The following is a 26,630-nucleotide window of genomic DNA, read 5'->3' on the forward strand; positions in this document are numbered from 1 at the left end:
AAAAAAAAACGAGATTGCCTACCTTACTGAGATGATGGATAATCATTGGAATTAGACCCGCATCAATCACAGCTTGGACCTGCTGGTTGTTGCCTGCCGTGATGTTTGACAGGAACCACACTGCCTCCTGCAAGATATAAAAAAAGGGGGGCATTAATAAAATCAGTACTATCCAAGCCTACATATCACGGCAAGAAAAGAACAGCAAAGCCTGCTGGTTAGAAAAACATAAAGATGGCTGTGTCGACAGAATGCACAGACTGTTGACAATATCTTCACATCAACGGTACAAGGCAAAGCCAGCGAAGCCATTTGTGTCTACTCCGCTTGAGCTGATAGCGTCGCTTGTGCGGGACAACGTTACCATGAAGAGCGCAGGAGAGGAAGCAAAAGGTTTGTCTGCCTCTCACTTCAACCCATCTCCGAAACTTGAGATTACATGCCCTTCAGCACAAAACATGCTAAAAGACAGAGCACCCGAAGCCACAGCTAGCTTGGGCTTTGCACTTGCTGTAGATCACCTGTGAGATGAAGCAAGTGGGCCAATAAGCACTCAGAGGGCTGACAGCCATGCGTTGCACAGCCATGGCAGGCTAGGAGAGAAGACAATCGCTCATCCGCCCCCCCCGCCCCAACCCCACCCCCCCGCTCTTCACTCCCATCCCGAGCATGTGCTTCATCACATTATAGCACGATGCCCCATCCCAACCCCCACAGCTCGCACGAGAACACAGCGCCACACATTAGGCCGAAATCTTGCATTTGCCCAACAATCGTGCGCATGCACGAGAGGCATGTGGGAATTTCTGCTTCTCAAAAATTGCATTTCCTAAGTGCTGCCCTACGCAACAGCAGATACTCAGGAGCTCACTCTGTGTTCTTGTTTCGCGACACTGCATCAAAGCATCGCACTTGTGACTGGGACGGTCATCGGTTCAAACTGCAAATTGGATGACGGTGAGAACCTTGCTATTATGCTGCTGCACCTTAGCGGCGCCAGTGCAGCGGACGATTTCAGAGGCGTCTGCAAGCAGCCGTGTATAATTCGACCATTTGACCATCTGCACCCATGGCCGTTTTCATTTATTCAGGAATGGAAGAGGCCAAGGGAGTTTTGGAACACCTATGGGAGAAGCAAACCTGGTCCAGTGGAGCAGGAATTATTTGTTTTGGAGAAAAGATACACGTTTTGGAGCATGCTAGGTAAGGCTCAATATGAGTGAAATGCAGACAAATAAAGGAAAGATTTTCTCTATTTGACTTTGCAGAACAATATTAGGTTACAGCAAATTAGTTCTGTGGCTTGAAGCCCACAAGGTGAAGGAAAGTTGACTAAAGGAAAAAGGTCATACACCTGACAAAGGAAACCCATTTGCATTCCTCGGCAACCACTATTAGGTTACATACCAGACATGCCAACTAAATGTGGCCAAGAAAAGAAATATAACCAAAGGATTTACGCAAACAGCACCCATTGTATGTTGATAGGCTGGGCATAACATTAAGAGACAGAAATAGAGCGGTTTGGATCAGAGAGCAAACGGGTATAGATGACATGCTAATTGACATCAAGAGAAAAAAATGGAGCTGGGCAGGTCATGTAATGCGCCGGTTAGATAACCGTTAGACCATTAGGGTTACAGAATGGGTACCAAGAGAAGGGAAACACAGTCGAGGACTGCAGAAACTAGGTGGAGTGATGAAATTAGGAAATTCGCGGACGCTAGTTGAAGTCGGCTGGTGCAGGACAGGGGTAATTGGAGATCACAGGGAGAGGCCTTTAGCCTGCAGTGGGCATAAAACAGGCTGATGATGATGATGATGATGCTTTCGCGAATGCCAGTCAAAAGCTTTCTTTTTTTCGTTATGTAGAGGAAACCAACACTGAAGTTAAATTGGGTAACATTATTTATTGCACTTATTGTATACGGGTATTCGCTAATGCAAATCCTAGATTGCTTTGAATGTAATTATCGTCCTTGTTTTAACATCATCTACAACATTTTCATTGAGATCTCATCTAATAGGTAAGTTTATAAAGTTACCTAACTACAGTGAACAACAGATTTTCCGGAAACCCAATTTTTCAGACATTCCCATTAATTCAGATGCCTTCACAGCACTACCATGTATCCCAAGCCAATGTATTATGTCGGAAATGTCAGACGCAAGAAACCTTCGCCGTCTGATTTTTCGGACTTTCTGCCAAGACCGCAGGTCCAAAACTGCATTAATCGGTGTCACCACCACCGCTATTTTGATTATCTCACTGCCTCGAACTTACACTCTCCACCTTACCCCTGTGCCTCACGCATGCGAGATTGAGCCGCGCACACCAGCTCACCCTCACATGCTCTCGCTCGCACATACAGCATACGGCACACGGTGACGATTTTATCGCTCCTGAGCTTTGGACGGACCCTCACGGGAGAAAAGCAACCTGCAACAGAGGCGTTGGCCTTGTCTGGCCAGGCGCAAACGCATCTCTCTCCAGTCAGGCCTCAACAAAGGACCACAGATGGAAAAAGTAAAGCCGCGCGGCCCACGCAGCAACGTGAGCATCGCCAACGTGCTACCGCGCACTAGTACTCTCCCCATCCACGATGACGTGGAGTTCGAATTATCAGCGACGGGGCAGATTTCAGTGTGAATTAGCGGGATGTGTTACATATTGCTTTCAATACATTGCTGGATGGACCGTGGCGGCTACTTCAAATTATCCGAAATTTCAAATGAATGAGTTCTGAATTACCAAGCTTTTACTGTATAACCATGCTTAAGTGTACTTGAATAGCAATATCAAAGCCGGCCCCGAGCTGAAGCTTCCTCTTAAATTTGGATCAGAGTTATTTGGGTGCACCCAATATAAGTACGATGTATATAACTCTGCATCTGCTTTGTAAAACAGGCAACCTTACTGCCACATGAATTCAAACTTGGGAAGCATTCACATTATCTTTGATTTCTACCTCATTCATTGTCGCTTCAAAGTGTGCAGTTCTAATGTAAAAATTATCCTTGAAGGAGAGCTCAAATGTGCCATACATAAGGTGGCACAATGAAAAAAAGAAAAGTCATGAAATAAAAAGAACTAGTAGGGCTCTATTAAATAAACGGTCAGGAGCAGCCAACAAATCGGAGGAGCCCCATATGCCTCTAAGCAGCATGTCAATACAATTTTGGGACACAGTTGAACCTCGCAATAACGAAATCAGCAGGGAACGCGAAAAAAGACTCTTTCGGAAGAATTTCGTTGTTGCGAAATGAAACACAGATAGGTATTGCGTCGCAGAACAAAGCTTAGCACGACAGAAAGCTGAGCTAGTTGGTAAGGATTCGTTATGCAAATAAAACTGAGGCGTGCAGACAGGACACAAGAGTAGAGAAGTAGACAACACGAACGCCATTCCGCCATTCGTGTTGTCCACTTCTTTACTCTTGTGTCCTGGCTGCACGCCTCACTTTTATTTGCAGAACAAAGCTTTACTGTCGAAATTCCGTTAGCCTACTTTGGCAAGCTTTGCCGCATTGCCGACAACCGCACTGCCGTGGAGATATATTCTCAGTCAATTGCTTTCAGAGATACGATCACTTTTATGAGATTTTGCATAACTCGGCACCGAACGCAGAACAACAACGTGCCACACAAGCAGCAGTGTTTCTCCACCGCACGCTGTTGCCCATAAACACCGACGCGTCCGGTGCCGAGCGCGAAAGTGATATCTCGCATACCTGAAGGCAGTCGATCGAGATTACAGCCTTTTAGTGCAAATCTACGTCGGGTGCCGAATCAGCACATGATGCCTGTCAGGTCATGCCAAACCAGAATTCTTAAAGCAAGGGATGCTTATTTTAATCATGGGCCGATGCTTGGCACTCCATGCTGCGACCACCTGAAGCCATGCCATCTCAAGCAGCATATTCCATGTCGGCGGGACATGGATTTTCTTGTTTTTGCTGCATTTTGCTCACTGAGGCGCACATTAAGCACTGCCCTAGGTGTGCAAGAACCGTCGTCACATGTAGGTAGCAACATGTGCGCTGCTTCGAACTGGGGATCATCAAAAAAGATGGCGGCCTTGACTTGTTTCCGGCATCTCCTATTTTGCTGTAGCACAAGCTGAATGACAAGGACAACTAAGCTACCCTCATCTTATTTCTGGTGCATGCGATCACTCCCAGCACTTGGTTGTTTTTGCAAACAAGAATGGTAGTACCCATGCAAGTGTAATGTGGTGGTGTTTTATGCAATTTTAGTGCAAATCACATTTGAGCCATCTTGAAGCCTGCTAGCCTTGTGCAAGTAGGTGATATGGGGGGTTTCGTTCCGGCAAATTTCGTTGATGCAAGACTGTAGTACAGTGACATTTCATTGTCGAGAGGTACGAAATGCATTGAACCCTATAGGCGTTCGCCAGGGATAGGAAAATTTTTCGTTATTGCGTGTTATGACTGTAATGCAGTGCATGCCACAAAGGCACAGTATATGCACAGAATATTTTTTTTTTTTTTTTTTTGAAGGGCTCCTGAACCATTTTTTATTGTAGTGGAGAAAGGCATTTGAAGTTAAAATGGGCTATTTCACATTTACTTTGTCGCAATAAGTACTTCTATGCATTCGGCAGAATCAGAGTTATTTGGCAATCAAACATGCCCCTTTCGCAGTGCTTCCACTCTTTCTACAATGCTTAGCAATGCGAAGGCTACGGCGGAGTGAGGCATGCCCACAATTCTCTGCCCACTGAATGTTACCGTAGTCCAGAATTCAAATTTGATTTTGGATTTTAACATAGATGCCACTATCTATTTTGCTGCCTACGACATGACAAACATAAGCCAAACACCTTTGCCCACAGCGAGCCACGGTGCACTTAGCCAGTGGACGACTCGTCACGACACTTCATGGCGGCCGCTGTATCTACGCTGCGTAGCAGACTGCAGCTACATGCAACTGTAGTGTGTACATTCAGTGTGCCTTGTGCATAACAGGGCCTGAGTGCATGCTCACACTCATATGCTCCGGTCCGGCCATGCTACATGGTGCAGGCCGGCTTTGTCCTACAACAGCTTGTCCGATGGATAGTAGCCATATATAACTTGCATATTTTTGAAGCGCTATCAATAAGTCTGCCAAGGCATAGAACCAGGAGTGGATAGGACTGAGTGTGTTTTGGCGAGCATGCATGTGATATGACCTCAAATTTCGCATGGTTTGAGGCTAGTTGAGCGTTCAAAACTAGTCGAACTTAGCGAGACCCAACGGTTACAACATCAATAAGCAAGGTGGCCATTGTTTCATTCCTACGCTGGCTGCTGTGGCCGAGCATGAGCCCACGATACCGTATTTACTTGCATAATGATCGCACTTTTTTGTCAGAAAAATTGACGCAACATCAGGGGTGCGATCATTATGCAGGTTAAATTTCCCACGAAAAGAAAAAAAATGTTTTTTCGTCCCGCGTTTTTTTGCCAAAACAAAATGGCGGCCGGCAGAGCAAGCCGAACGCGCCAAAGGTGATTATTTTTCTTCTCGTGAGTACATTACGTGATTATTTTTCTTCTCGTGAGTACATTACGCACATTGAAACAGTTTCTTTTCTATCAGTAATGAATACAGTGGAATCTCGATGACACGATCATGGCTAATATGAATTTCTGGATGATACGAATTTTTCTGTGGTCCCGGCCGAGCCCCATTACTTTGCAACGTGCTAGAGAAAGGTTGTTACGAATCAATTTTTGACCCACGTCGGTTGATACGAAAATTACCGAAGACACTTTGGAAGTTTGGAAGTGTGCTTGGCGAAAGTCAGACGCTGCTACCGTCTGTGCTCCGCTTCCTTGGCTTTGCTGTTCGGTGAAATATCCGGTCGCTGCTGCCGTCTGCACTCCAATTCATTCGCTTTGGTGTTCGGCCATATTGCCTGTTGCTGCTGCCGCTTTCGTTCTGCTTCCCTGCCTTTGGTACCCGGCGATCTAATCAGTCCCTGTTGGCGTTTCCGTTCTGCCTCCCTTGCTTTCGCATTTGGTGACATGTTCATTTGTCGCATGCGCATTCGCTCCTTGTTCTTCTGGTGTTTGATGTTGGGGGAATCCGGTGTCCACTGCCGCTTCCTCGAACCGCTTGCCACGCAATCACTTCGCCGCTTCGGAGCTATGGGTCTCACTCACTCCACTGCAACGAGACGTCTAACGAAGGAGCGGCGGTGCAGCTGCCACCGCGGATGCCTGGGCGCTCGTTCTACCGCTACTGTGTGACGTCAAGGTTGCTATGCACGGCTGCGCCCCCGATCGGCGCGCCGGTGGCTAAGGAGGGGAGGAGGTTGCGCCGCTGTGCGGGGGAGAGGCCACAGTTGGCACGATTTCAGCGCACGGACGGACGCGACCGTGAGCATGGGCCCCACCGACAGCAGTGAAAGAGAACAGCGCGCAGTTGCGCGATTTCTCCCTCTCTCTTTTGGTGCAGCGGCGCGGACGTGGCGCCGGCCAGCGCGGAGGCCACGACTGATCGCGAGGAGTTTGAAGCGGTGGCACTTTTGTGCTTTTGCTCCTTTTCCGCGCACCATCGGACGGAGTGGCTGCTGTGCTTCGGGCCGCGTTCTTTGTGTTGGACGTAGGCAACGGCAAAGGACCACCACCGGCGGCTGAAACGCTGCATGCGCTCGAAGTTCTGAGGTGTGCTATGGCCGTGGATGAAATCAGCGACGACACTTGCCCGCATTTTTATGGATTTGAACAAAGTCTGCTAATTGACCTGACAAAGAAAAAAAAGCAGAAGGACATTAGAGACCTTTTCTTCAAGAAATAAATGCTTTTTTACGTACGCATGCCTGAGTAAGTTCGCCTCTCACTCTTTAATTTAGCTAGATTTAATTGTTTGGATGATGCGAATTTCGGCTAATATGAATATTTTTCGTGACCCCGTGAGATTCGTATCATCGAGATTCCACTGTAATATAGTTGATATCAGCAAGTTTGTGGCAATAACATAGCCATGTCCACTATGAGGGGACAGAAACAGCAATGGGCGCGCTTAGCTGTCAGTGACACAGAAACATATGGTGGGCATGTTACGGAAACTGCAGCATTTGTCTTCACGGCTATCCTAATACGGCACGTTTCCGCTAAGGATGGGCAAATATCTTAACTGCGTTACAAACATCAGCGTATGAATAGGGTACACATTTAACGTATCAGTGTAAACGTGGCTACTATTATTGCCACTCGAGATTTGTTGTGTGCCCACGAGTGCAGATGCGAAGAATCGAAAGGCGCCTTTTTTGTTGTTGACCACAACCGTTATAAAGCCTACATATAATAAAGGCAAGTTTGGTTGCAGCTATTTTTTTAGTCATGGAAGTGCGGAAAGTGATGAAAGTAATGAAATGAGGCATCTACTTAATGTTTGGTGCATGCAGACCGCTTGGTTTGTCTTGAACAGTCGTTCACTTAGCATTGGACAGATGGTAAGCGCAATCAATATTACCGTATTTACACGATTGTAAGTCGACTCGAATGTAAGTCGACCCCCCCATATCGCTTGACCGGAAAAAAAAAAAAAAAATGAGAGAGCATACCCGAGGGCGCATTCGATAGTGAAAATTTATTAATAGCTGACATGGTCACTGGACTACTCGTCTTCACTAGTGCTGCCATTGTCATCATTGCTGCGGTCCCACAGCGTGTGGTGGTCCAGCGAAATTTCAAATTTGGCAAACGACCGCACCAGGACATCTTGCAGAACAGCAGCCCACGCAAAATGCACCCAACCACACGCAGCCATCAGGGAGGCTCTTTTGACAGGTCCGGTTGGCGTAATTTCGCAGTCTTCTGCCGCCAGCCACTCGCCGAACTCACGGTGGAACAGAACCTTAAAATTAAGGCGGAGGTCCGGGCTTATTTCATGACCACGTCGCACTTCACTGGCAGGCACCGATCACGCATTTCAGCGACGTACGCCGCAAGCTTAGCCTACAGCCCCAGAAAGCGTCGATACTTCGGCACGTGGGAAATTTCTCACTTGTCGTCACACAGGTGAAAATTTAGCTTCACTGCAGTTGCCACTCTCGCACCACCCGTTTAGAAACATCGAAATTGCGGCCCGCTGCGCAGTGATTTGTTTCTTCGGCGTAAAGGATGGCAGCCCTTTTGAACGCTGCTGTGAACGAGTGCCGAACGATTAGTGGGCCTGGAGCACTCATGACGACTGGGGAAGCATAGAAGTAGCACGTAGCCGGCAGTCAAGTGGAACGTGTCAAACCAATACCAATGCCTTTAAGCAGAGAAAGAGAAACTCACAAGCGGTGTCTGCTCTTCCATGAACTACCGATACTCCCCGCATGCACCACCGTTCTGAGGGTGCCGCCGCAAATGAGAACAGCGGCGCTTCCATCAACTATCGACTCTCCCCCTTGAGTGTTGCATGCACTGTAAGACTCAAAAATGTTGAAAAACCCTTCCGAAAAGCGAACAAACACGCAGGATAGCGAAAAGATACGGGTGTGGCCATAAAGCAAACATAAAACTGTAACTACGTTGTAGCTCCAGTTGGTATCGCTTTTCTTGGCGGGGCCATCTTTTGGTTTCGATTGTAAGTCGAACCCCCAACTTCAGACTTTTAAATTTTAAGAAAAGCGGTCGACTTACAATCGTGTAGATACGGTAGCTAGACTTGGCACACGACATATCGCTGCGGCAAGTTCGGGGTGCGATCATTACATGGGAAATAAAAAAAATCGAATTTTGACAAAATTCAGGAGTTCGATCATTACGCGAGTGCGATCATTATGCGAGTAAATATGATAGTTGCCTTCTTTGGGAAGTACGTAATTATTATCGAAATTCTAAAGCAGATTTTTGCTTACTTCAGCCTGTTTATTAAACTACGTTAATAAATATACACAGGAACAGTAGTAAGAAGCACACTGATCCAAACACCCTTCTTCATTGACGTCAGCTATTGGCTAATAACAGCTGCGTATGAGAATCTGGTTTATTACGAATGAAGCGTCCAGAAAAGAGTGAGGAGCAGGCTTCTGTTGAAAAGAGCGTTTGAGAGGACGGTTACTTTGCATTCTGCTTGCGAGCTCCACGCACCGTGCGTAACTGCAAAACTTGGCTGATATGTTCACAGTAGCATATTCTATTTTCAGACTCTTTTTCACCAATCCCAATGAGTGATTCAGGTCCCCTTTAAATATTTAGACCAATATTTAGAATGCAGCAGTTACACAAGGACACATGGTATATTTTTTACACAAACGAGCAAAATCCAGTGCTTTTCCATGAGGTCGCAATAAGCAGAAATGGCAACAATAGCGGAAGATTTTTCATCACTACACATCTCTTGAGTGTAATGCACGGCGCACCAGTAACGAACACGTATGTGCTAAACACCTGCATATTTAACCCAAATGAAATTCAGCAGTGTAGCCACTATTGGTCAGACCAGGACAGGGGCTAGCAATCACTGGTGCTCAACTCAAGCAAAGAACGAGAGGAGCTCCCAGCTAGGCAAACCCCCGGACTCTCAATAAGGCAGCGCATTGCTTAATGCTCTTGCTCCAATGCACGTGGCGGGGGTTCACCAGCACATCAACGGCCCTCACGGTTGTCTGATCACTGGTGCATACCAATCTTCCACCATGCTTCAGAAAAGCAGCAGCAGCAGACAGGGACGCTCTCCTCAGATGCACTGCTATGTCAGCCACAATGGCGGTTGGCCAAGTGTTGGGAACCTTCAGGCCCACACGCATCAGCACAAGAAAGCACTGCCACCTCTTGAGAGTCTTGTCATCATTCCTATCCCGTGGCTTCCCTGAAGTTATAAGCACAATAACTTTGTATGCTTGGGTAGTATATCCCGCCCACAAGGCTGTCAGGTTTGGCTACTTTAAGGCCTTGTTAGGTGCAAGCATATTTGATCCCCTATACCTTGACTGCTCTTTTCGCTACACTTGAAATCAATATTGGGTATCAATATTAGATATTATCACAAAGTGCCGTAGGAAATGTGTCGCATATTTCACCATAACCATAGCATGCATTAAGCTAACCTTCCTATTTTTGACTTTGGCAATGGTAAAATACAATCGTACATGAGCAGTCATGGCTGTCTCTCATATATACATTGAGGGAAATCACGGGGAGGGTGGAAAACGAGAACAAGATAAAAGCGAGAGCCAACATTTCGACAAGTGGACTTGTCTTTTGTCAAGGCCTTGAAAAAGACAGGTTTACTTGTCGAAACGTTGGCTCCCGCTTTTACCTTGTTCTCATTTTGCTCATATTTACATTGAGTAATGCCAAGTGTTGGTTCCTTTGATGACAACTTAGTAAAGCTGGACATTTTTTCCCATGTGTGGCCTGGTTGTACTAATCTTTAGAAACTTTAGAAAACTTAATGGTCACTTTTCGCATCTGGTGCATGGCAACCTGTACCTGGTTTCCACGAGGTTAGCACTGCCACGAGTCATGCCTACCAGTAGAGTTCAAAACTCCCCAAATGAAAATCCCTACCAGCAAAACTTTGGCATTTGGTGCAGCAGTACTGTGCTATGCTGCTGGTCTTAGCAGCAGTGGAGCAAATTGCAGTAAACCATTACTTGCCTTGTTGATTTTCTCTTTGGGATGTGTCAGTAGTGCAGGGAAGTGCGCCAGCGCATCACAGTTCAGTACCACCTGCGTCTGCTCGTCAGTGCCTGTGACGATGTTGCCTACTGCCCTCAAGGCAGCAGTCTGCAAAGTGAACACTCAACCGTCAGCATAATGCCAACACAGTAAATGCACAAGTGATCTAAACATGAGTGTACTAAGTCTTGCAATTAGCATACAGGCATGAGATGCTACTCAAATAAAGTTTAAGAGCTATTCCGTATAAACCAGTTTTCGGAACCACCTCAAAGCTGTGACACAAGCATGTTGTATCGCCCTGCAATTTATAGAAACCCATGTAAATGGAATTTGATGAAACAAGCATACATCAAATGCACCAAACAGGTAGTTCGAGAACAACAAAAATACGCATTTCAATGCTGCATGCTAACACACACATATTGTTAATACAGTAAAACCCCGTTAAACCATATCCGCTTAAACAGTAATTTGTTTTAAAAGTAGTAAAGTCAATTCCCTGACTCAGCAGCCATAGAACATGATGTGTTTTGTATCCACATAAACCGTACCAGCTTATTGCATGCATATCAGTTAACACATAGTGTTTGCACTTTTGTAGCACAATCACGGCAGTAGGTCGGCCAGGCAGAAGGAGTTTCAGAGATCAGAACGACTTGCAAGTGCAAACGCAGAGGAGGCTTGGAAGGGTGAAGCCACATTAACATCCACATCATTTCAGTGCAGAGCCAGAGAGCATTGTGGGTGGCTAGTGGTGGCCTATATTGTGACGTCGTGCAAGCTAGGACTCTCGTCATACCGAAGCTCGGACAAAAAACCAAGTGCTCAACATAAAAGAAAAATTGGACATTGTTCGGGCCACCAAACGTGGCATGAAGTCTGTGCTGACATGCGAGAGGGACCTACCGTTGACTGTGGTGTGTGGCATTCAGAATGCGAAGGAGAAGATGCTTGGCAGTGCTGCTGGGACCGCGAAAAGATGTCTGCTACAAAGCTCACCTTTTCGAGCTTCGACTTTTTGCCATTGTAGCCTCTGTTATTGCCAAAGTTTCGCCTAACGACAGTGATGAAGACGACAGACACGGAAAGAGACAGCATGGACGATTCAGGCCAGACAGCAGCAGAAGCTGCGCATTAAAATTAAATTATGGGGTTTTACGTCCCAAACCACTTTCTGATTATGACGCACGCCATAATGGAGGACTCCGGAAATTTCGACCACCTGGGGGTCTTAACGTGCACCTAAATCTAAGTACACGGGTGTTTTCACATTTCGCCCCCATCGAAATGCAGCCGCCGTGGTCAGGATTCGATCCCGCGACTTCATGCTCAGCAGCCTAACACTGAGCAACCACGGCGGGTAGAAGCTGCGCATCACATCGGCCTCATGCGGGTGTTTGCTGAGAAGAGGGTGTTGGCAGAAAAGCTGGCTCGCAGCTTAAGGGGGTTTGAGGCCATTGTCGTCGCTGCTAGGCCGCTGCGGCATCAAATGAAAATAACAGACTTTTGTCGTGTGAAATGAATAAATACTGCATGTTTTTTGCCCCTTCATTGCACTCTCTCAGAGTTCCATTTTTGACAGGTAAATGGGCGATCTCACGCTATTTTGGTTAAGCAGTACAGTTAAACCTCAATATAATGCAATCGGTAAAATCTGCAATTTGCTTCGTTATACTGAAATTTCGTTGTATTTAAATTTGACCTTTTATGCAAGGTACAGTTGGTGATCGATTTTTCTTACACCTAAAGGGGCCACAGAATTTTCCAAATTATCGGGCAATCAAAAAACTCGAATTTGAATGAGAAAACAATTCATCTTGATGAATTTGGGTGTCGGCAACGAATGAGATGGCTTCATGCCACGTCAACATCTTCACATCAGCAGAACGAATTAAGTGAAGCCAGCCACGCTTTCGTGTGCACTCCACCCCTGCGGCTGATGGCGCCGCCGGCACTGGGACAATGCTATCGTGAAAAGTGCTGGAAGCAGGGCGCGAATGCTTCATCTGCTTCTCGCTACGAGTCGCTGAATCTCACTCTTTGCACACGCGGCACATTATGTCTAAAGCAGGGTGCGCGGATGCGTGCGCTCTCAACCGCACTTACAGCTATGCACAATTACGGCTGAGACGGGCGCCAGAAATTGCGAGCACACCGACTTACCCCCGCCCCTCCCCCTTTCCCTCTGCTCGCGCGGGAAGGCAGCACTTGTGAAGCCACCATCTTTCTTTCTCACCCTTGATACTTTCACTCGCACCTAAACCACAAAACGCACGGGGCGCGATAGGATCTTATCACACTTGGACATTACACATATCATAGAAGCCAACAAACAAAGACACCAAGGACAACACAGGGGAAATTACTCGTACATTATTACAAATTACATTATACGGAACATGATGCAGCTTCACTTCGGCAGTCGCTCTTGTTGCACAGCACGCGATTTGAGAGGCGCGTTTGCAAGCAGCCACTCGTCATTCAGTCATTTGACTATCTGCGTCCGTGGAAGTTTCCATTTATTGTCTCGGCATTCCTTTGCAGCGGAAGCAAAATTTCGCTATATTGAAATCACAAACAAACGCACTTCGTTATATTGAGGTTCTAAATACATGGTGTTCTATGGGCAACAGGTTATGAAAAGTGAAATAGTTACATCAAGAATTTCTTAATATTGAAGTTTGTTATATCGAGGTTTAACTGTACCATTGTTTACTACACACCTTTTCTGAGCTTCGGCCAACCCTGGTTTAACGAGGTTTCACTGTATATAAAGCACTATAGGAAGGCAATTAGACAGGAATGACAATGAGCTGTGGGAATACAAAACAAACATAGCGGCTCATGGAGCAGGCCATATGCATTTGTTTTTCTCACAGAAGCAGTGTCAACATACATGTTTGTTTACATGTGCAGAACAATATCCATTTTTAGCCACTACCTACTGAATGAGCCTAATTCGCGCTCAATGACTGAAAGTTGACAAGGTAGCCACATTGACAGCAGCAAAGCTGGAGTTTTTATGTGAAAGGACCATGTGTACATCCCATACCAAGTGAGGGCCCATCCAGCTTTGCAATGGACCTTGCAAGTATACCCGATAACTCAAAGTGCTCATGAAACACTTGCTCCTACTAATTGATGACTTCTTGCAGAGCAAGACTGTTACAACAAAAGTTCATGCCAATGGACCCACAAGAGGGCATGGTCAGGATGAATTGCAGTTCCACCATTGGATGCTGCAGCTGTTTTGTAGGGCAGCTTCCAAGGTACAGTGGTTTTAAAGACCAACACTTGGAAGGTTTATTTGAACTGCCTGGAGTTGTTTGCATTATCAGAAGTGTTCAAAAGTGCAGTCATGCATTTGCCAAACATTGGTGCACTGCATTGGCACTTCTATGAGAAGAATTCAAATCAGTGCCCACAGCAAAGAATGGGTCCACTGCTGGAACACACCATCTGAAGGAAGAGATGCAGGTCCACATACAGCAGCCACAGAAAAATATGTGCTTACAGGTACACAGCTCGCTATGACCAGCTCAGGAAATGAGCACTGGAGGTAAAGTTGATAGCATGCTCAGATCCTCAGACAGGTGCATCTGCAACACCAAGACACAGTGGAAAATAAACCTTCTGCCAACATGGCAAAGCTCACCAAGGTGGCTGATGGTCTCACGCTCAAGGACTGCTGCACTACAAGCCCTACTCTTTTCCAACCACCCAATTAATGAACACATCTTGTTTATCATCCTGCCCCAAGCTCACCTCGGGGAAATGGCTGCAGCAACTACTGGTGCTTGCGTTTATTTGTCCACTATGACGCACCTGTCATATGTATCACCAAGACGAGCTGCACGATCCAGCTACAGTAAAATCTCATTAAGCCGTATCCGCTTAAACAATAGTTCCATTTTAAAAGTAGTAAAGTGAAATCCCCGACTCAGCAGCCATCGAACATAATGCATTTTGTATCCGCATAAACCTTACCAGCTTGTCGCGTACATACCGGTTAAAAAGTAGTGTTTTCACTTTTCGTCGCGCGATCACGGCGGTACATCGTCCCCGTTGGGCGGCCCGGCAGAACAACAACAACCCTCAGAGATCCGAATGGCCTCCAAGCGCAAACGCAGAGGGCGCTTCGAAGGGTGAAGCATTCATCCATCTCCCCATCCGAGAAGCCACATCAACATCAACATCACTTCGGCACCGTGCCAGAGAGCTTTCTTTATTTCCTACGAGAAAGCGTTGTGACGTCGTGCAAGCTAGGACTCTCGTCATGCCGAAGCTCGGACAAAAACACCGCGTGCTTAGCATTCAGGAAAAAATGGACATCGTTCGTGCCATCGAACGTGGCATGAAGAAGTCGGTGCTGGCATGCGAAAGGGATTTACCTTTAACTACCGTGTGTGGCATCTGGAATGCAAAGGAAAAGTTGTTCGGCAGTGCTGCTGCGACCGCGAAAAGATGTCGTATACGAGGTTAGACTTTTCCTGATGTGGAGGAGGCGCTGGTGAACTGGTTAAAAGCAGCGCGGTCGAAGAACTTGCCTGTCAGCGGACCCCTATACTTGTGGAGAAGGCCCTGGTTTTCGCTTCGCAGCTGAACCACGATAACTTTGTATGCAGCAATGGCTGGCTGGCGAGGTTTAAGGCGAATAATAATAATAATATTTGGGGTTTTACGTGCCAAAACCACTTTCTGATTATGAGGCACGCCGCAGTGGAGGACTCTGGAAATTTTGACCACCTGGGGTTCTTTAACGTGCACCTAAATCTAAGCACACGGGTGTTTTCGCATTTCGCCCCCATCGAAATGCGGCCGCCGTGGCCGGGATTCGATCCCGCGACCTCGTGCTCAGCAGCCCAACACCATAGCCACTGAGCAACCACGGCGGGTGGTTTAAGGCGAGGCACGGCGTAAACACAAGAGTTGTTTCAGGGTAAGGTGCCGCTGGCGACGTGGATGGGGCAGAACAATGGCAAAATGGTCAGCTGAGGCACATCCTGACCGACTACGCGCCCGACGATATCTTCAATATAGATGAGTCGGCACTATTCTTCAAGCTGCTGCCAAACAGGACGCTTGCGTTTAAAGGTGAGACGTGCACCGGCAGCAAGCATGCCAAGGACCGGATTTCGGTTGCGTTCGGTGTAAACACGTCGGCAACTGAAAAACCTCCACTTCTTGTGATGGGGAAGTCGGCCAAGCCGACATGTTTTAAAGGCGCCCGACTGCCCTCTGGAGTTGTCTACCGCAGCAACACGAAAGCATGGATGACGTCGAAACTTTTTGAAGAGTACATGCGCCTCATCGACCGCAGTTTCGCGGCGAAAAACAGAAAAGTTGTTATCTTGGATAATGCCTTGGCGCATGTCGCGCTTGATAACCTTGCGGCTGTAAAATTGGCGTTTCTGCCTCCTAACACCACAGCGATTGCACAACCCTTGGACCAAGGTGTCATTCGGGCTGTGAAACAGCTTTACAAAAAGAATCTGCTGCGCAGAATTCTTCTGGCCTTTGGGTGTGGCAAGATTTTTTCAATTGATCTGCTGGGCGCAATTCACCTGCTCGAATACTCGTGGCGCCATGTTGAATCGGTGACTGTGCAGAACTGCTTCAAGCGCGCTGGCTTCACGTTGTGTGCAGGTGACGCCGAGGATGCTAGCGACGCCGTCGACCAGTCTTCTGACGCCGTCGCTATTTCGGTTAAGCAGTACTACCGTGTAGTACGTACCTTTTCCGAGCTCCGGCCAACTACGGTTTAACAAGGTTTCACTGTATGACCACTGCTTGACTCTTGCCTACAGCTGCCACCTTGTGGCCTTGGTTTGCAAACATAATACACCAGAAGGACAATTTGCCACTGTGAGAAGTGAGCTACGATGCTCGTAACTGTGCTGAATGCAAGTACTTGAGTTCCTCTTGCTGCTCATGATGCCGGAAACCCAAACATTGCAATGCATATTAGCCAGAAAACAGGAGCCGAAATGGGACCCAAAACGGCATCCTTAAGATCCCTGGGTAGCAGCCAGCGAGAAGGAGCCTCTTCTGGATTGGTGGAGCGAGCAAACAATACTTCAGGGACTGTTGGACAAAAACGAGATAACTTAGCCAAAACTGCTGGCGATAAACTGTTTTGATGTAGCCACCTGCCAATGACCATAGCTACTGAGAAAGCTTCCATCAATTCTTCATTGCTCCTGGCCATCACTTTCAGTGCAGCTTGCAGCAGGCATTAACAACCCACCAACCGACTCCCTTCTGGACACCGCACTACTGACAGATATAACCACTGTTAGCAATTCAAAAGGATTGGCTAGTCTTCCAATTAGTTGATTGGTATGCTGCTTCATAGTCTGTGACATTGCAGAACTTAGCAGGCAAGTCACATTTTGTTTGCATAAGACAACAGCCATTTCCAAGATGGCAGCACACGAACATAGCAGGAACATTACATTACCAAACAGGAATTCTTTGTACTCAGTGTTGGAGATACAGTTCTTTTTCACACTTTTCCAGGCTTCTAAACAACATGAAGGATATATTTTTTATGGGAAAGCTGAAGAGTCACTGTGCAAACATTTATTCATGGGTCGTGTGTCTACGACCCCTATTATGCATGCATCTGGGGGGCAAGGGGGTGGCCTTTCTTGATGCTGCTCCAATATATGCGACACCCCAGATGCCAACCAGTGGAATAGTAGTGCAAACATGTCCGCTTCATTACTGAGCTATGTTTAGGGAAGGCATACCTGCACTTTCACCTCCTTGTGGCTAAGTAAAGGCACCAGCAGGGGCACCACTCCAGAGTCAATAACCCACTGGATCTGCTCATTGCCACCATCCGTTAAGTAGGAAATGGCCCACACCGTGTCCACCAGGATCTGCAGTACAAAAGCAATCAGGGGAGAGCTGAGCATGTTGAAAAAGTCAGAAAAAGCACGTTATGCCAAGGGTCAAGAGATAAAGTTCTCATTTGCACTTCAAAATAAAAATGTGCCATAGGAGAAAAAGCATTATTTCCAGCCTAGGAAGGTAGAACCCTCACATACGACAGACTTTCCAACATAGTGGACTACATTTCCCCTTAGTTCTGCCAGCCTGTACATGCACAAAAAGAACACCTTAAAATCTATAAGAGGCTATAAGGGACAAGACTTGAAACAACAACTGACTTGGCTAAAGTTTCCTTGCCCGAGCTATGCTGCCTCAGGTAAAAAAAAGAGAAAAAACAAAGAGAACAAATGAAGACAATTGCAGCTGGCAACAGCTGTGCCAAGCTGTGCCTCCAGCCAAGCCTCTGAGCAACGCGCTTATACCATATTCTCCCTGGCCATCTCGTCTTTCTGTGTCTGTGGATGATATCTACAGTATGTAATAAGTATTTTAGATTACTCGAATGGTGTCACTGGCAAAGCAAGTAAAGGCCTGTAATTTATAAATATTACAACAAGCTATCCTAAATTTCCTCTTTTCAAACTGCTGATCTAATTTCAACCTAGTCCACTCACTTGAAGCTTTTTATTTTGCCGGTACTGTTAGAATACCGTATTTACTCGCATAATGATCGAACTTTTTTGTCAAAAAAATTGATGCAAATTTAGGAGTGCGATCATTACGTGAGTTAAATTTCCTGTGAAAATATATATATATTTTTTTTTTCATCCCGCGTTTGCCAGGTCAACAAGCAGGTGGCTGCCAAATATGACGGGCAGCGGAGCAAGCCAAACGTGCCGAACGCGATTTTTTTTCTTCTTGTGAGTACATTATGCGCATTGAAACAGTTTCTTCCGTATCAGTTATGAATAATATTGTTAATATCAGCAAGTTTGCGACAATAACATAACCATGTCCACTTTGAGCAGACGGAAACGGAGATGGGCATGCGCATCCGCCATTGAAACAGATGGCAGGCATGCTACGGAAACTGCGGCATTTGTCTTCACTATCCTAATACGACATGTTTCCGCTAAGGGTGGGCGAATATCCTACCCGTGTTACAAGCGCCAGCGTATAAATAGGGTACACTTCTAACGTATCAGCGTAAACTAGGCCACTATAGTTGCTGCTCGTGATTTGTTGTGTGCCCACGAGTGCAGATGAGAAGAATCGAAAGGCGTCATTTTTGTTGTTGTTGGCCAAAACCATTATGAAGCCTACGAGTAATAAAGCCAAGGCAAGTTTGGTTGTAGCTTTTTTTTTTCATGGAAGTGCGGAAAGTGGTGAAAGGATTGAAATAGGGCATCTTCTTAAGAATGGTGCGTGCAGACCACTTGGTATGTCTTCAAGAGTCGTTCAGGTAGCATTTGACAGATGGTAAGCATGATCGTCATTAGCTAGACTTGGCACACGACATATCACTGCGACAAGTTTAGGGTGCGATCATGCCACGGAAAAGGAAAAAATCAAATTTTGACGACAAAATTCAGTGGCGCGATCATTACGCGAGTGCAATCATTATGTGAGTAAATACGGTATTGACCATAATGTCAATAAGTATTCTCAGCAAAACGAAGGTCATCAGAAAAAAGTGTCTCACATTGTTGTCCGTGTGGTGAATGAGGAGACATAGGGAAGGCAGAATTTCCCGAATAGTTTCCAGAGGTGGCGGAGGGTCTTTGTTCCGACAGAGGTTTACAATGACCCAGGTAACATTGCGCAAGAACGTTAGCGGCATGGAAGGCTTGATGAATGACAGCAGTGGCTCTACCACACCAAGTTTAATTACGTAGTCTCGAAGCTGTGGCCCGTCCCCTGAAACAAAGATGCAAACAATCCCTTTAAAGGATCTGCATCAGTGCCTCATCCAAGAGCAATTACAAGCAAGCACCTTCAATCCTCATAAGCATCCAGAATACACATTATATTCAATTAGTGACAAACACCAGACTCAAGGGTGCATGCATGTGCACACATCCTGCTGGCACCATGAAGCTAGTAACCTTCACTAAGGAGCACTAAAAAGGAACGCTAACTCAGTTCAGACTGACAAAATATTTCACAATTACTCACATTAATTTCAAGGTAAGAAAATCTCCATTTAAATTTCACACCGACACCTCAGCACTAATATGTCAAATGCGACATCACAGATTTCCAAATATTCCTTCATGCTGGGGCCACTGTGGCTCAGTAAAAGTTTGCGAAATTCTGTCTTTGCCTCCTTTAAAAGTCCATCATTACTGTTAAAAAAAAAACTAGGCCTGAGCAGGTGTGGTCAAAATCCTTGACACCACGAAGAGCTGGGTGATGCAACATTACCACCAGTCTTTCTTTTTCACATCTTTTCTGGCTTATCAGGCCTCTTTATCAAGGTAAAAGTGTTTTTTATGGTATTAACGAAGTTTAATTTTTTAATAAAGCTTGACTCATTTTTCTCTTCCTTTAATGCTGAGCCTAGACTCAAGTGTACTTCGAGTGGAGTGCACAAGGCCAATAAAATTTGGATTTTTCCACTTCATAATATAAGTATAGGGGATTTTGGCAAAAGTGCTGTTCAATGTGCTATGATAAATGACACCATGAAGAGACCATACTTGTGATTTGATGTGCTAAGCACAACTACCGTTTGCATCAATGATGCTGTAGTTAACACTCCTTTGAGGATAGTCTATTGTAATGCAACTAGAAAATGATTACTCCATGTGCATTGGCTGAACTGGCTTGAACGGCACACATAACCTTTGTTTAGATAATCTGGCTAAACTGAGTTACAAGCAAGGGTAAGGCTGTTGTTTACCAAAAATAATTCCTCAACAAAATAATGCACGTAAGAATATCCAAGCACAACAACACACTTTCTTTTACTGCAGCATGGCACTGAATAAATCAACATATCCAAGGAATAAAGCTACCCGTTATTGAAGAAAGTCATTTGCATACCTAGTTTTTGGAGGCCTCCCCATCCAATGCCATAATGCTTCACAGTGCTATTTTTGGCATTAAGTTCAAACACAAAAGACGCCACCTCACTGGTCACTTTCTGTAGGCGGATACAGTACATCCTCGCTAGCGTATATTAGAATAGGCACTTAGCGGTGTAAATATGGCTGTCGGTGGTACTTTTTCAGAAACAAGTTCACTTAGCTCCCTGCCTTATAACAGTACCTCCAATGGCTTTCAGGATCAATATCAATGCTTTATTGTAACTGTCAGCTGTACAGAGGTTTCGGTAGGCTTCTGTCAAGTCCCTTTTAAGGAGGGACACTACTATTAAAATAATGTTCATAATTTTTTTCATTAATATTAAACTTTTCAGTTGTAAGATTTTTGTGCCGATTTCAAATATGTAATTCTTTTTCCAATAGGCCATTTAGTACTGAAGATTAATGAAATTCATCGTTCATCATTTGCAGAAACAATACAAAAATAACCATACTACAAAAATTCATATTGGCACATGCCTAGGTACTGAAAACATAAGTAACACATTATATCAAGGTGGGTTTCCTACTGTCTGATCTAAAGCAGAACTGAAAGATTTTGAAGCATAAATTCCAATATCTGTTCCTACCATTGTGTGTTTTGCACACTCAGCTACGAGCCACAACAATTATGGCTCTACCTGCCTTGAAAGCAGAGATATCGCTGCCGCAAATCAGCAAGTCAAAAATCTGTGTTATGAGTAAATGAGAAAAAAATACATTCGCCTTTAATCGAAAGTGCAGAAATAGTTTTGCAATATTTTACGATGAAAGTGGCTAAAAGCCACCAGGAATGTAGTCGCTCCGACTACGGCCACCCAAATGTGGCAAAGACATTTAGCACCGTTCGCGGATTGCATTGTGTGCACGGCAAGATCGTTCACAACGAACGGGTTGCTCTTCAGCTTCTGTACGACGAGCTCCACTTCAACGCGACATCACACGCACGTGATAACGAACTTTATGGCAAGGCCATATTCTCGTTCGCTTTTGCCAAATATGATGCTACGGCCGCACACCTTGCACTTGGCAAACAATATCAGTGCGTTCATTCAGTCCAAACTGACGATAGCAAAGCCTGCCTCAGCGTCTACTGGTGCGGCCACAATGTCGTCAACCCAAGTGAGAAATCCAACTTTCACTTTGTTGCTGGCTTTGAAGCAAGAACTTGAAGCTTTTTGGGGGCCATTCTTCTCTCTCTGCAGCAAGTCCCCACGCTGAAACATTGCAGAGTAACGCCGAACGCGGCCACTGTCCGGAACACTTTCACTCAGTGAAAGTGTTCACTGAAAGTAGGCTACGCCTACTTTGACATCGCCCACGGCTTCGGCATCACTTGTGGTTGGCGACAGACCATTCTCGATGTTTTCCGAAGGAATGGAACGTTTTTGAAATTTATAAGCTGATCGCTTCTTTTTGCCAAACTTGTGCCTCGTGGCGAACTTCCCCGGTAAATCAGACATCGTTGCACACTTGTTACAAACCTATGAGATGCGATGTTGCGTCAGCTGCGGAGTGGAGCAGACGACAGAAACCTCGCGCAGCCAACCACAGTACGCGTTTCTGATCACGTGCGCAAGTCGACGAACGGGATCGCACGTTTGGACTTTTCTTCCCGGATTTCAACGTCAGCGGTGAGCTGGCTTAGTCACTTTTGGTGGCAAATTGAAGAAGGAAGGCTCCTCTTTCCAAAGAGACCAAGATGGCTACAACCGCATGCATAGGAAACGAGCTACGTGCCACAATAAAAAGGGCTGCTTTTGCACGGAATTCAGCTTGCAGTGATGTTATAAATTGATATTGCAGGCAAAATACTCTCCTGCAAGATGGGAAACTTCGTGAAGGAATAGTAGCTGTAGGTATTGAAAATGATAGTAAAAATATATATTTTTTCAAGATTTTTTTCGCCTCAGAGAGCCGTGTCCCCCTTTAAGAGCTACTTTCACCTACAGCCCCCTCCGTCTTTCTGATGGGAATGAAATGTCATTGTGTTGTATTCACTAGTCTTGCTGTGATGGGATGCACTGAAATATCATGGGCTAATTGGGCAGAATGTATCTTCTACCATCTATTTTCCTGTGACCTTCCACCTTTTATTTTCCCATGACAATCTGTACATCGGTGAACAGAGATAAGAGCACAGTACACCACGTATGAAGCATTGCAAAATCTCTGGAGATGCGCAACACTAAAAACATGATTGCACACTTGAAGATTACACGAGCCACACTGTTGAACACAAGGTGTTCACAATACTGTGACAGATTTCAGGGACAGCACTCAAAATATGTCAATTTTACTGAAGTCAATAAACAGAACCTCAACACTTGACATTTCCTTGAAAAGAGCCTTGTCCCACCTCAAGCAACAGAGGCTTGTTTGACAGCGCACACCTGCAACAACTTACAATAACCTGACATCTCTTCCCATCTGAAGCGAACAGTAGTGCGACTCAAGGTTCTCCATAGAACAATGACCATTACGTTGCTACAAAAACTGCGATGATACAAAGCTCACCAATTATGTTTCCCAATGCCCAAACTGCTTGTTCGCAGACATTTTGGTGTGGTGATCTCAACAAGTCCAAGAAAAGTGGTACTGCTTCTGGAAGGGCAAAACAGGCAAAGCATAAACGATTAGTGAAGTGGAGAAAAAAATTTAATGGAAAGCATAAAAACAAGGCAAGGAAGACAATTTCCAAGGCTAGAAATTTAAAACATCAAACGTACCTGCGTTCACAACCGCTTGCGTTTGTTGTGATGTTCCTGATGCAATGTTCGTTAGTGCCCACGCAGCTTCAAATTGTAAGGAAGGGCTGAAAAATGAAAGTACAATAAGGCATATGCTTCAACAAACTTGCATGTCACATAATGTGCAAGAATGCACAAATATGTGGGCTTTGAGCATATTACCTTCTACTTCTTTTCCAAACAGAATAAAAAATATGCCCTTATCACATTATTTTCTGCCAGTATACCTCACTGAGCCATTCTTTTAAAAGCAGATTTCCAAAGATTTGTTTTTGAGACTTTTAAGCATTTTTCAAATTTAATCCTCTCAGTACTGAAAAACAAGTATTGTATGAACCGGAGTACAGGTTTAAGTGGGAATGTAAGTTGACCCCTTACCTCTAAAGCAAAAAAAAAGAAAAGTAACAACAAAAGAATAGACAAAACAGGTTTATTTTTCAACAGCGCTGAAGCTTTGCAGCTAATTGGCTGCACTGTCACTGGTAGCGAGCACACGCAGAGCTCCCACAAAAAACCCTCAAGTACGTCCTCAAGCTAGGGATGCACTGCCCGACACCCACGAAAAATGACATTACACTTCGAGGTGAAACCTGCAAAACTTTTTGTGGCACTTGAATATTGTTATAACTGGCTTTGACTATATCAGTACAATCGAACCCACTTGTAGCAATATTCAAGTGCCACGAAAGTTCCATTGTTATAACCGATAATTGTTACAACTGAGCTGCATGAAAAAATCAAACAGGGAGATGGCAGAGCGGTTGCCAGAAAACTATAACAGCGAGGAGGCCTAGCGCCCCTCCCCACCACCTTCCTCCATCCGGCTGCAGACTGTGTTCACTGGTTCAACTGCCTCCTGGGCGCTCCAATCGTGTGTAACAAGCCATGGCTGTCGGCGTTAAAAGAATGGCACTGCTATAACAACTGCAAAGAAGGGTCATGAGTGGCAAGCGAAATGCGAGCACCACCGAAGCATTGCTTTGGTGGCCTCAAAAGGGGCCTTCAAGAATTGCGAGGGGGCTGCCGCGGCAGACTGACAGCTTGAGAAATCCAGAAGAAATGCTTAGGCGAGATTGCCACAAGCATCTCGCCACGTGCTTTTCACTGGTTCACACGAGAAAACCCTATGTCCGTCAGCCTTGCACGCTTTACGCGAAGCTTGCACACATCCTTCTCCATGGCATCCAGGTGCTCCACGTAGTGCAGCAGAAGGCTGCTCACGAAAACGAAGCCCTGGAGTGGCTGAATTATCTGCCGGCCCTCCTGTGAGGACAACGCAGAGACAGCTTGCAATACTGCATCATTAGTGCTGTCGTCGCCTTCGCTATCTGACGCAAGCAATTTTGCGACGATCCCCTCATCGGTTAGAAGCCTTTACTTTTCAAATCTATAGCCATGTACTTTCTTTTCACCAACAACGTCATGCACTGCCGATGATCAGCGGGCAGATCAGCCATCTTCTGTTTTGGCAGAAAGTCAAGCAACGCTGAGAGACTGCATGGACAGAAACGATTTCGACGCAACCAACAAAGACAAACCAACAAAGATGAGCGATTAAGCTGTTTGCAGAACGCAGTTCTGCAAACAGTGAGCAACATGCGAGCAACATGCGAGCAACATGCGAGCAATCTGCAAGCAGCGCAGTTGGCGCTGTCCACTCGTGTTTTGGAAGGTTTTGGGAGGCATAGAGCTACGGCACAGCCCATTCGTGTTCAGAGGGGTGGAAGGGCGACTGAAGAGAGGCGCACAAAGATAGTATAAATTGTATTATAGCACAAATTTTTTGAAATGGCGTTAATGAGTTTTCTCACAAAGAAATATTTCTAAGAAATTATGAAGGTTATGAAAAATTTCTAAACGTGTTCATATTTATCAGGAACTTGCTTTTCTAACTTAGTTTCTGGACACGGAAGTGGTGAGAAGAGTGCATGCAACCAGGGTGCCAAGATTGGCAAAGATGGCGCCAGCATATACCAGCGTATCTGGAGCTTGCTGCTTAGTTTATTTTGCCCATTGTTTAACAAAGTTGATGAAATGACCAATTAATATACTGTGGAACCCGACTATATCAAACCCGTTTACATAGAATTATTCTGTATATCGAACAAATTCTGAACACAGTATAGTTACAATGAGTATATATAGCAAAAGGTAATCTTACATCGAGCAAAAATAGCAGCGACTCTGGATATATCAAATGTTAAGCGGTGGAAAGTGCCCCCGAAGTTGGCTTTCCCTCGCGATGGCGGAGAAACCCGGCAGCGCGGCTTTATCTACCCACTCTCCCTACCGTGACCGCGCTGCATCAGGCAAGCCGTCGACGCCCCCCTGCAAAAAATGATCATGGTCCGCCCGCAGCGCTTGCTCAGACAGTCAATCAGAGGCTCTTGTGCCCTCGTCGTGCAGAATGGCGCAAGTGTGAGTTGTCCCGCTGCTTTTCCGATTTATTGTATTTGCGCCTTGTGGGCCTTTTCCCGCAGTGTTGCTGTGATGAAGTGGCAGAATTTGTCTTTCGTCGTGAAGCTCGAAATCATAAATTGGGTCGAATGCGGTGAGATGCCAAACGTTCCCGCAGTGTGCAAAATTTCAAGGAGCACTCTGAGCACAATCTTGAAGAATAAGGGGGAGATTGGGGCTAAAGCGACCAAACTCGCGAACCAGTGCCCAGGGCGCCCGACGCCTACGTACGGCCGCGTACAAGTGGTTCATCTGAAATTGCTGCAGACGTGCCAGCTTTTGCGTACTCGGTGACGACTGTAAATTCTGATTAATGCGACGAAGCCGTTGCCGATGCTGCGAAAGTTTGGAGCGAGCTGTCCGAATGTCCGGAAGTCATTGGCAAATCGACAGTCGACGAGTTTGTGAGTGCAGATGACAGTGTTGCGGCTACGGGAGAGCCCGAAAACGAAGACTACATTGCCAACATCGTACTGAGCACATGTGAAAGTGGGCAGAATGAGGAAAGCAACGACGGTCCTCCGCCCACATTTTCCGAGGTGTTTGGTGCACTCGCACTAGTCCGGTGCTTCTGCGCGAATGCGGAAGGTTGCGGCCTCAGCTGCTCCGACTCCTTGGACAATGTGGAGAAGTGCGTGCGTCGCAGGCAGCGTAATTGCCCAAGCAGAAGAAAATACAGGACCATTTAATGGGAAACTAAGCTAGTTTCATGAATAAAGTGATTTTATAAATGGTATGTGCTTTTATGACATCCAATCCTTTAGCAGGCTTATATAGAATTACGCTTTATATCGAACTGATAGGAGTTTTTTTTTTTTTTCGAGTTCGATATAGCCGGGTTGAACTGTATTTGCAAGCTCCACCCATA

At 45.8% G+C, this 26,630-nt stretch overlaps 1 protein-coding gene across 1 annotated transcript in view; it reads right to left on the reverse strand.

The window, feature by feature from the left end:
- Kap-alpha3 (karyopherin alpha3) overlaps positions 1 to 26,630 on the reverse strand; it is a 61,896-nt gene that overhangs the window by 26,610 nt on the left and 8,656 nt on the right. The window contains exons 4-9 of the mRNA XM_075680222.1: positions 23,285 to 23,370; positions 23,073 to 23,159; positions 19,172 to 19,386; positions 17,385 to 17,516; positions 10,609 to 10,737; positions 23 to 127 (exon numbers count right to left, since the gene is read on the reverse strand). Coding sequence (XP_075536337.1) covers positions 23 to 127; positions 10,609 to 10,737; positions 17,385 to 17,516; positions 19,172 to 19,386; positions 23,073 to 23,159; positions 23,285 to 23,370 — 754 coding nt within the window. The remainder of the gene's footprint in view (positions 1 to 22; positions 128 to 10,608; positions 10,738 to 17,384; positions 17,517 to 19,171; positions 19,387 to 23,072; positions 23,160 to 23,284; positions 23,371 to 26,630) is intronic.

This window comes from Dermacentor variabilis, chromosome 2, assembly GCF_050947875.1.
Source record: "Dermacentor variabilis isolate Ectoservices chromosome 2, ASM5094787v1, whole genome shotgun sequence".
Classification (NCBI taxonomy): domain Eukaryota; kingdom Metazoa; phylum Arthropoda; class Arachnida; order Ixodida; family Ixodidae; genus Dermacentor; species Dermacentor variabilis.